Here is an 11732-nt window from a genome sequence, read left to right on the forward strand (position 1 = left end):
AGGCGTTGCTATCCTATGGTGCTGATTTGGCCAGTGGTTGACTTTTTTCAAATCATTCACCGAAATTCCCCTCAGATTGTTTGCTATCAGGCGCATAGAGTTTTGGCTTCTTACATTAACCAGCCGAGGGCGGTTTAGAATGTGAAGTAAGTTGAATTTCGTCGACAGACAACATTTGTAAGAGTCTCAGAGTAAAGTTGTTGACACTGTAAATTTTGATTTATGTGATCTTTATGTCAGCTTTATCGAGAGAGATGAATGCAAAATATGTATCTGAATTGGATATCAATATTTTGTAATTTGCTTTTTGCCGTGACTCCATGTCCACAATTTAACAGCATAGTCAAAGGCATTTATCTGTTTGAGGGCTGCAGAGAAACACAGCCATTGTTTAACCAAAGAATGTTACTTGGTCGTATGTCTTGACATGGAAATGTGTTAAAATTGAAGTTAACCCTGAAATATACTTTCTCAATTTAGGTTGGTCATACATGGAAAAGTGCCCAGCCTTCTACCGAGCGCCAGTAGCTAAATATGGATGTCATGTTGTGAGCATATTTTACTTACTCATCACTCTTATCATCACATTTTCATGGTCTTAATGCATATCATCTAGATTGTTAAATCTATAATCTCTATCGAAAAAGGAAGACTTCTTATTGCGAAATATACAATATATAAGCATATTTAGAGAATGCTGAAAAATCTAAATAAAAGTGTCCCAAAACGGTTCTGAAAGGCTCACCCACTTCCACATGCCACAGAGAATCTCTGACAAGTAGATGTTTTCTTGTTTTCTCGTTGTGTAATGTGCAGTTCTAGTCACGGCCGCCTTTTTTCCCGAACATTAAAGTGCCCAATAGTTCATGCAAATTGCTACATCCCTAAGAATGCCATAATGTTTTTATCTTGTTGCCTTATATGAAATCTTTCTAAGATACCAGGGCAAACTCTTTGTCTTTTCGTGTCAAATTTCTGAATTCACTGTGATGATTGCGTCTCGAATCACAAGGAGTGCAATATTCTAACTATTTCCATCTATGCAAATCTGTCCCACCATATATGGACTATGTAATAGACTGTAAATAATGATCTTTTATATCTCAAAAACTTATTAACAAAATATATAGCAGTTTTTCGAAATGTAACTATTACAAAAAAGGAATTTTTTATCGTTTTATGCACTGAAGGGAAAAGTTTATTCAATAATAAACGATGTGTTTTCACCTTTTTACGCATCAAGGGGTAGTTTCTTTTCATTGTTTTATTCACTTATGTTACTTTTTATATAAATATTCCAATCTATCTGGAGCATGAGTCTATTTCCCGTATCTCAGATTACTCGAAAGGTCCAATATTCTCGCTTACGATGTAGCTGACAGTCACCTGTATTCAATGGTTATATCAAGTCCTTATAATAGCTGAATTTTTTTATTCCCTAACAAAACTGAAAGTATTGCAATAAAGGCCATGCATCACTTTCTAATCGTTGTCAAAGATTTGCCCTTCGTACGTATGTTATATAAATAGGCTTCCTTTTTTGTAACTGTCTGCGGAACATTCTGGTCTGCAAAGTTAGTTGTTGCCATTACGCCATGACTGTAATGCATACTTGGTTCTTTCAGAATACAATGTTTTTAAGAAGATCGTTGGTACCAGCATCTCCAAAATCTACAACTGCTAGTTTAAAAGACCTATTTAAAGATTGTCTTTATAGTTCTATGGTTGGTAGTGTTTTAGTTTTCCAATAAATCGGCCAGCACGTCGGTCCACCACCTTGATTCTTATAGGTAAAATATTTCCAAATCATACCTTTCAATATTCTGTTGAATCATTGCATGTCTCTATGTTTATGGAACTAAGACTGTTCTCGTCCCAAAGCCAATCCAGCATTTTTGTTGGCAAATTTGTGACCTTCGTCTATCTGCAATTTTATGGTGGGCGAAACGATGACTTCAGAATGCTCTTGAGTGCCTGAAAAGTGTACTCACAAGATTCATCGTGGTCAACACCACCTGGGCATATATATACTAAGGACATATATTACTGTTAGTATCTATCAAGGTCCACAGTTGTCTGGAGAAACATCTCTGAGTCGGCTTGCCGTTGTGCAATTATTTCTGTATGAAGACTATGCAATTATGCAACTATAGTGCTTCGATGAAATAGCCCATGAAGAGAGTCATGAATTTGTGTTTTCAACCAATTTCTGGCCTCCTGTCATGTCACTCCGAGTCAGTCGCCCGACGATATCGGCCTTCACTAACTTTCAAACCAATCCCCGGGTTATAGTGTCTTTCTCTGTCCTGTGTCAATATTGCTGAATATGCAATACATGTCGGTGACTGCTATGCTGGCTTTCGTCAATACCGTGTCAAGTAGTAAGTCAGATTTTCATAATGTAAAAAAGTTAATGGCGCCGTCTCTTCTCATCTGTTCTATCACCCTCACCGAAACGTGTCACCCTCAGGAAAAATGGCACCCTGTACATATTGTGATGGGAATTTTTTGTTTATTTATAGATTTAGTAATATTTCCAATAATCAAGCATAAGTGGGGGTTTCTCCATATGACGCATTTTATGAAGCAAAGTAGGGATTTACCCATATAATGCATCGTGCCAATTGACAACCAGTCTGTTTTATCAGCAAAATATTTCCATGTCTATACATACAATGTACAATACGACGAGCAATTTTAGACTTGGGTGACTTTGGTTCCAGAACTTAATGATCTCAGAGATGTGAAAATTAATCAGGGCACAAAAGACAAGTCAGAACAATTATGTTCGCCATGTTTATATTTACACAAAGAATCTTCTCTTAAAGTGTAAATCAGCATTCACAATTGTTTATTGTCCTCGTATGAAGTGTTTCATTACATGTAATATTTTTTTTAATGACATAGAACGACTTTTATGTTATATTTAATATTTGGTTGAGTCAAGTCTGCCACTATAATCGGACGGAATATGACCGGTTATCTTTCCAAATTTAGTCACACTTATTGTTTGTATTATATAAGACTCGTCCAGATCGCTAAATCTGATTGTATATATGTCATGTCTTTGTCTGTATACACATAACATAAATATTTTTAAAGAAGTCAGCACAGAACGTGGCATTGATATTTATTACTTCTAAATGACATCAAATACAACACTTTAATGAAGTGAGGTGGACATGAAACATGAAATATAATTTGAGCGCAGGAATAAATTATTTTAAGCCTCAGTCATTCACTGTTTACGTTTGCCTTAACGTTTCGTATTCTTTATCCAACTACAGAGCGTACTTAAATACTTTGAGTACACTTTATAAGAAAGTAACTGTGTTATATCTAATGGTTACTTATTTTTATATTTCAGGCTACGTTTATTGTGTTCCTGCTCCTATATGGGTATTTAATTGTGTTTGGCCATTTTGACAGCACATTTTCTGCAATAGACATCATTATGCACATCTGGATTGTCACATTGTTTATCGAAACAATTAGGGAGGTAAGAGAGAATCGCCAAGAAAATTTCTCATTGAAAATGCACGTACTTGCCAGTCAGATGTTTTGCTCATAAAAACCTTACATTTTGGTAATATTGATGCGAGTGATATATGAAAGCACGCAGGGCATAGTTTTTTAAACTCACATGACTGGTATCAGATTTTGTTATAAAGAACCCAATTGTTCATTTAATACGAAATGGTCATAATCTTGCTTTGAAGAATTGCTTTTAAACTGTCCACGGCCATAGCTTTATGTCTGAAGGGTATGATTGTAGTAAAGTAATGCCATACTTTGTCATACACGTGCTTGTTGATAGATATGCAATAGAAAACAATAAATATACTATTATGACCGTACCTAATCATTGATTTAACATGTACTTCGTAACTAATCCTAAGACAGTCAACTTTTCAAAGTGGGATTGTTATTAAACTTTTCAGATGCTTCACCTGTACACACGTGGGCCTAATTTTACCCGTTGGAAACATTTCAAAGAATGGTTGAAGAAACTTTGGAACCTGCTAGCGTTGACTACAATAATATGTGTGATAGTTGCCTTCACTTGTCGTTGGTTTACCAGTAGTAGACAAGCTGCACGATTCTTTATGCTGTTAGTTATTCCCTTTTCACATTGAGAATCTTACGTCTATATACTGCAAGTAAAGTGTTAGGCCCTATGGTTTCAATGATTAAACTCATGGTAAGTAAGAAAGTAACGATTATTTGTTTAATGAAAGATAAACTAAATCACAAACGAAAGAAATATGTCTTTTAAGACCTGTTTGACCATACTAATTTTGCCATGATTATTTTGCTCTTTTCTCTCACATATATATCATGATTAATATGATTTTACAGTTATGTTCCTCAAGAGAATAAGGCAAAACGTGAAGTACAAGTATGTGATATCTAAACAATGCTCGGTCAAATCATACCAACCATTTAGAAAAATAATTAGGGATTATTACACGACGTTTAGTCGATATCGCGTCGTATTCCAGTGATGTGCTCGTATGTTGACGAGCTGCCAAACAATGAGTCAAAATGCTGACACATCAAAAGAATACGACGCGATATTGACCAAACTTTGTATAATAACCCTGTTATCATACATGCATTCCTTGGCTATAACTGTTTTCCGGGCGACGTTCTGAAATCGATATCGAGATACACAGAAATCGACATTGCTTGTTCCTCGCTGTACTCACAGAAGTTGGTTGTGAAAGGAGTCATGGCAACAGTAACAATTGTTGATATCTATCCGCTGTTGGGCCATTCCACTTCACCGGAGGGTTAATCTGCACATTCAGAGTGAACGATTTGAATATTAAGATATCGCCACAGGTTTTCAGAATCTAAAAGGACGTTTACGTTTTAAGTTCAGTACTAGAATAGATGTAAAGTATAGGCTGGATATTTTAAAATGAGTAATTTTTAGTGTTGTGAAAAATAACCTGATGAGCCCTTCACAAAAGTTACGAGGTCCGTACCACAGTCACTGGCATAAACCTTTTCCTAGCAGATACATATAACTCTGTGCCACCACAGTACCTTTCGTGAATACTTTAGACATAACATTGTGAGCGAAATACTGTCTGTTTTACAGTTTCAAGTGAGTTATTGATGAAAAAACCGTTTCTGTACACAGTCAACGTTGTAGTGTGAAGTGAATTAAGGTTTCATATGCATATTTAATGTAATTTAATCAGCTTTGTAATTAGCGATATAACTCTGAAACTATGACACCAAATTTGATGAAACCTGCTAGAGATATTATGCTGATAAATATCTCATTGTCGCTTTAAGCACTGAGCAGTGCCAAGTTGATAAATGGCTTATTTGCATATTTTATGAAGTTTTGTAATTAATCATTAAATCCGAAATAACAACACCATATTCGATGAAATCTGCTGCAGATACTGATCTGATAGATATCGGACTAGGTTGTAAAGCATTTAGTGGTGTGAAGTTAATTAAGCATTCATTTGCATAATTAATTAACTTTGTAATTAGTGATATGTCTGAAATTATGGCACCAAATTTGGTGAAACCTGCTACAGATATTGATCTGATAAGTGTCTTAATGGTTGTCTATAAACAATTGTTGTCAATTCAAAATTTGCTATGTCTTTATATTAGTATATATGTGAGGTCATTGATATGAATTTACTTTGCCTTCATTGATATCAATGCCAATATGTTGCCGTTATTTCAGCTGTCATATCATTTTCATGAACTATATACTTCGCAAACCTCTGATGGAGGGAAAACGCTGAAAAAAACCTCAAATGTGCTGCAACTTTTATGAATTTGAAATATTCCTTCCAAATAGTCCTGTACAACTGAAATATTAAGTTACCGAGGTGTGCGTTCAACGTTACGTATTCACGATGGCGTAGGGACTGTAAAGACTGCCGATGATAATTAGACGATGCTTGTAGTAATGGCTTGAGACAAGTCTAAGTTGATCGCCTAAATAATTGCTCTATATAATTTCATTGCTTTCAGTTTATTACGACCGTGAAATTTTCGGCAATTTTTGTCGTGTTTTTGAGCGGATACGCTGTTGCTGTTCAAGCTGTGATCGGGGGACATGCGGGGAAGAATCTGACATTTTATGCCGTCCTAGATATCTTCTATGCACCATACTTCCAAACATTTAGGGAGTTTTTTCTTGATGATATTCCGGCAGGTAAGATTCTTTTTAGATGTCATTGTTAAGAAGTGCAATAACTACATTAATTTGTTAAGTCGTACATGAATAACCTCACTTGATTATAGGTTAGTTTCATATGTTCATCTTGTCTAACTCTTAGGTAATGAAGAAACGAATGAAGCTGCAGCTTGGACAGTCACAATGACTATGTACATCATTTTCCTTGGTTTTTACCTATTCGTCGGTCATCTTCTAATGATGAATCTGTTGATTGCAATATTCAAGTGAGTGTCACAATTAAATATTCTCAGTAATTTTTTTCCGATTGCTATCCATTGCCTCAGGTTTGAACATTTAGGGGAATCGCAGCAATGTAAGGCGGTCGTTCTAGTTTCATAAAAAGATTACCATGGAAAAAATATTAAAATTCCAATATCTCAAGTTATGTTTGGCTCAGACATCTCCTTCTTATGTCTTAACATTTATTTTTAATGTCAGAGAATCTGAATATACCAGGACCAACAAAAGGTTGACTATTCCATTGTCAGCAATATTTTGGCAATATCACTTGTCCATTGTCTCTCTCTTGCCTTTGTCTTTCTCTACCGAACGATTAATATAACTTACGATATCAAGCTACAGTGTAGTCCTTTGTAGATAGATATTAGAAATACGAACCGGGGCAACTGTTTCTTACACTATGAGAAGACTGCAGATCTTCCAAAATATACGCCAAAATTAAGGAAATGGCTGGCAGGTCATAATATCACATTAGCAAAACGTAATGCAACTCATGCCTTCACCCATTTAGCCTAAACTTTTTACATTTGAGCACAATCAATATGTGCTGCAATTGTTTTTGCTTCAATCAGGTGTATTGTTTAGGTAACGCCCGGTTTCTGCTTTGAGCCACCATATATTTAACTTGAAAATGCTGAAATTCATATTGTTTGTACCTTCATATGCTACTGCATATGTAACAAAATAAATGTATTTGCCTTTATCCACGTTAGCTCAAACTGTTCATTTCGCTCTCACTACTTTTCCATGTTTTGCAAAGTGAAGTAGGCCTACTAGACATCGCGATTTCGTCATAAATGTAAAACTCAAAAAGTAATTACAAGCACAACTGTGGATTGTTATATATGTAGTTACACGTTTGATTATCTTCAATGTATATACTATATATATATTTAAGTGAATAATGTTCATTTTTCTTGTTTTCCCATATCTTTTTTCGCAGTCGCGATATTGAAAAGGTAAATGACAAATCTAAGGAAATATGGACATATGAACATTATATCCTACATAAACAATTTTCGGAAAAGCCTGTCTTACCTGAGCCACTGTCCTTGTTGGTATATTTTTATTACCTTGGGAGATTCATTATCAGAAAATGTTGCGGTAATGATGGTACGTATCATTTGTGAAACACTTTAAAGAAAGTTAATTATGTTGTATTAAGTAGATATTATAAGTTATCCGGTCGCCATCAATAATGCAAATGGCAAATCTTCACATTGCTAGAAAATTATTCTTAGTCAGAAAATATGTATGCAAGAATTAAGCTTAATGTGAAATGTATATGCGGATAATATTTCATACTAAATAGATTATTTGGGATTAATCAGTCAAATAGTGATGTTATATTGAATGTTACTATTTCAGTGATATGTTTCATATACTTACATAAATTTATAAAAAACGATTTCAATACTTTACATGCAGTAATAATCGCGACGTTCTAATCACATTTAAGTGCATTGTACGAAGGAATCTTTCTCGCCTTTGTACTTGCAAATAGGACGATTGAAGTTATCTCTATACCTTTTAAAAATTCTCTGATGCAGAGCAAAGTGACGGTAATGCCATGTCTTGTCAGGAATTTGTGCGAGAGTGTATGAGTCAATACAAGGAAGAAGAAAGACAATCTCTGGATCATTCCCACGAGCAAATGATATCACAGCTGAAACAGATTTGCGACGACATTAGGAAGCGAAAGCTTAAGGTTGACACTGTTTATATTAATACCACGAAAATCAAACACAATACTAACGCAATACGTGAAGAAGTTAGTGGAGAGGACAGCCTTGGTAAGAGGTGAGAGGAAATTATTGTTCCTCCTATTTTGGCTTTTTTCTGTGATAATGGGGTGCTTTATCAGGGTACTTCGGCTACTTTGCAGGATGGAAGCCTTTGAAAAGAGAGTAATGGAGAAGCTAGATGAACTTGTTGGAGCAAAAGATACGCAGTAGAAGGTGAGCATGTCTTTTGTATCAAATAGTCTCAATTTACATCACTGAACAAACATTTAGACGTCACACTATCAAATGTTGATACATCCATTACTAAACGGAGTGGAAATGTTTATAGAATAACAGAACAAAGGGGAAATGTTTACACAATAACTGTTCAAAGAAAGTAAATTTTGCCGGTCTTTCTGAATTACTCAAAATATCCTCCCGAATACTTGTGTTAGGGGTAGGATATAGCACTCGATTAAAGTCAACGTCTCAGCTAGAGGAAACAAACGTCCCTCATTTTAAAAGGAAATTTGTTATATAATTTTTGGCAACTAAGACTTTCCACATTTTAATGCAGTAATAGAAAAAAATGCTGAAGATTATATTCATATGAAATGAAATTCCTACAGCCATACAATATAAGAACATGAAAAAGAAATTGCACATTTGGCAAGCATTATTAATTTTAGCATGAATATAAAAATATGGTTCACGTATAGTGCTTTACGTTTTTCCAGCATGAAAATAAAATCAGTCAAGGCCTGACAGAATGTTTGTTCTTGTATAAAACCTCTAAAATCAGTTATGTAGTTGAAAAATTGCATTATGTCACAAAACAAATTGGGTTGAGCCCGTCTTTGACATTAAACTGTCCTAGCGTCTTGTCTGAGAGATATTAGTTTTGATACTTCTCAGTAATTACTGTACGAATGAACTTACAACAGCAAATAGCCAAAGAGCAATACATTAAGAAAAGTAAGGTTTACGTAAAAACATTGTCTTGTCATCCAAACATTAGTTTTTGAAATTCGTCAGAAGCTTGACAAAAACAACCTTTCAACCAAGCCGTTTGATTTTTACCGAAAAAGTGGTCACAGGTCCTCAGTTTGAGCAAAGGTTAAGTCGTTCAATTTCGAAAGGCAAACTTCACTAATACTTCCACCCTGTTTACAAAAGGGGTTAAATTGACTCAGGTGTTTAACTTCCTTCTAACAAAAAGAAACAGTCAAAGAGATGATGACTAATTACCCTAGGGATATTTAGAAATCGCAATATACTGCCGATCTCAAAACAGCTTGTTGCATGCAGTCCCATAAGACATTCCTGTCCCCTAGCCTATTCTTTAACTTGTGTTTGCAACACCTGGGTATGTTAAGGAGTGAATGATTGTTTCTAGTTTAGTATCAACAGGGTCAAAGTTTTCTCTGCATGCTTCGCCAGTATGAAAGAGTATATAAGGTATATGGCGGTTTTCACAGTCCAGGTTGACATGTGTGAATGATCACCATTGTGCTTTACCCTGACGCAATAATTTCCGCCATTGTAGGGATGGTCGGCAAACGATAAATGTTCTTTGGCGACAATGAAATTACTTCGTTCCCATCCAATAGAAATTCCCTAAATTCGATTTAAGATTGACAAGAGCCAAGAAATGGTGTCGCCGAAATACTTGCAACACGTTTAAATTAACTGTAGAGATGTGTGCACTTATTTTTCAATATGATAGACTACAAGAGTCATATCATTACGTCCACGGCGCAAGTTAAGTATGTACATGGGGCCAACTATCAGTATTTCGGATATATTTTTAAGGTACCATTATTGGAAGAATTTTAAATGATAAAACGTTTACTTAATTGTACTAGTTTTACCTACATAATTTAACATATTGTTGAAACCGCACTGTTTGTGGCGCTTCCATAAGACAGTAGGCCGACCTATCTCAATCAACTTGCGGTATTTAGATTGGATATATAATGATTAACAATAATAGCATATGTCTGAAACTCTGGGAAAACACCAATAAGATACAGAGTACCTTACTTAGTAAGTGTGAATAATATGCTTTGCACGCACTTTATTGAGGTTTACTTGTATTATCGATCGTTCTCGATCAAGATGTAAAACATGACAAGAGTCGGGGTGATAAAAAAAAAGTTTTACGGTTCCGTTTAGCTCGGATTGAGTGTAGTAGACAGCTCTGATCTGTTATCGGTTCTAGTTACCTTTGAAAGAGTTTGTCGGATTTTCTTGTTTTACCTCGGATAAGTAAAGTAACTGTAATCAGCTGTTACGTTTTGTTCAGTGACATTGAATGAAGCAGACAGCATCTTTAAAACGCTTTTGACCAAAGTATGTACTGTTGTGAATCGACAAAGCATTATGAGTGAGAAAAATTCCATAATTCAAAAGGAAAAACATGGTGTTTGGGGGAGTCACAATGTCGTAGAGTAACATCTTGATATAGTGCGACCCTTCTCTGGCTTCCTATAACCTTAAGTTAGTGTTTTAAAATTTATCTCATGGCCCACAAATAGAGTATCGAAATATTCAATTATAAGGTCACTAACTCAATTGAAATGTATGCCTTATCCTAAAAAAGGATTTTAACCGAATGACGATGTTCACAACTTTGAACCTTGCTTTCAAAAGTAAGAGTAGCAATAACAAAAAATGTTATCATCACCATGTTCCAGTTCTATCACAAGCTATTGCTTCCCTCAGCGTCTCATTTTGTGCACAAAGAGTTTATAAGAGTTTCATCTGTTGCCACTGCGTTATCCCAAACTGGTCGCAGAGGTGTCTATCATATATTACGTAACTTCGAACCTGTGTTTTACACTGTAACACCATGAATTTATGTTATACACTCAGCTATACGTATTTAATAGCAAAAAGAACGAAAGTTGGGCGCACCTCAATAAAAATTGTTGCTCGTCACACTCATCTTGGACAGTTTTCTTGCATCTGCTGGGTAACAATAATTTCAAACCTTGTGGTGAAAACTGAATGAAGTTATTTTGATTTCAGAAGCTGAAGGGGTATGCTACTAATAAGTTACGTAATGTAACAAATATAGCCTCTTGAACTTTTTTGATTAACAAACAAACAGATGTGAGAAAACTAGACGATCGCCAATTTTGATCACATAAAGAGCCGAAATATTGTAATCTGGATCTAGCTCTCGCCAATTAACTCATGAAAAACTACCCAATTTTTCAGAACAAAGAAGCCACTTACCTGAATATGACCAATGAAGAATATCTTATGTGTATGTCTTCACAAAGTATGCAACTTACAAGTGTATCAATCTTGAAGAGAAGCGGGATGAAGACAATAAACTAATTTATCATATACCTAGATTCACGTACCCTTGTAAACCTATGGGAAAGGCGCTCTTACAGGTGTGTAATAAGTTGCCGTATCACGCCCAGGCACACTTTGCCCAAATAAGGTAGTGTGCGCGCCTTTTCGAACTTTTTCGTTGTCGTTGCTACGCGCGTTGCTATCCACGTACATTCCATTCGAAAGCACGTCAGCGCGAGATTCGA

The 11732-nt window shown here is 35.4% G+C and overlaps 1 protein-coding gene across 1 annotated transcript; it reads left to right on the forward strand.

Moving 5' to 3' along the window:
• Positions 1 to 478: 478 nt before the first annotated feature.
• On the forward strand, positions 479 to 8415 carry LOC139119675 (transient receptor potential cation channel trpm-like). Its single transcript, XM_070683496.1, has 8 exons — positions 479 to 548; positions 3368 to 3499; positions 3942 to 4201; positions 6010 to 6193; positions 6318 to 6441; positions 7401 to 7570; positions 8008 to 8257; positions 8343 to 8415. Exons 3-8 carry the CDS (start codon positions 4178 to 4180, stop codon positions 8410 to 8412), a joined length of 822 nt encoding a protein of 273 aa, XP_070539597.1. The 5' UTR covers positions 479 to 548; positions 3368 to 3499; positions 3942 to 4177; the 3' UTR covers positions 8413 to 8415.
• Positions 8416 to 11732: the final 3317 nt, after the last annotated feature.

Source organism: Ptychodera flava, chromosome 20, assembly GCF_041260155.1.
Source record: "Ptychodera flava strain L36383 chromosome 20, AS_Pfla_20210202, whole genome shotgun sequence".
Taxonomy (NCBI): Eukaryota; Metazoa; Hemichordata; class Enteropneusta; family Ptychoderidae; genus Ptychodera; species Ptychodera flava.

Coding starts and splice junctions, on each gene's coding strand:
- LOC139119675 (XM_070683496.1), top strand. CDS start 4,178: ATGGTTTCAATGATTAAACTCATG. Junction 4,202..6,009: donor TTTCAATGATTAAACTCATG/GTAAGTAAGAAA, acceptor CATTGCTTTCAG/TTTATTACGACCGTGAAATT. Junction 7,571..8,007: donor AAAATGTTGCGGTAATGATG/GTACGTATCATT, acceptor TCTCTGATGCAG/AGCAAAGTGACGGTAATGCC.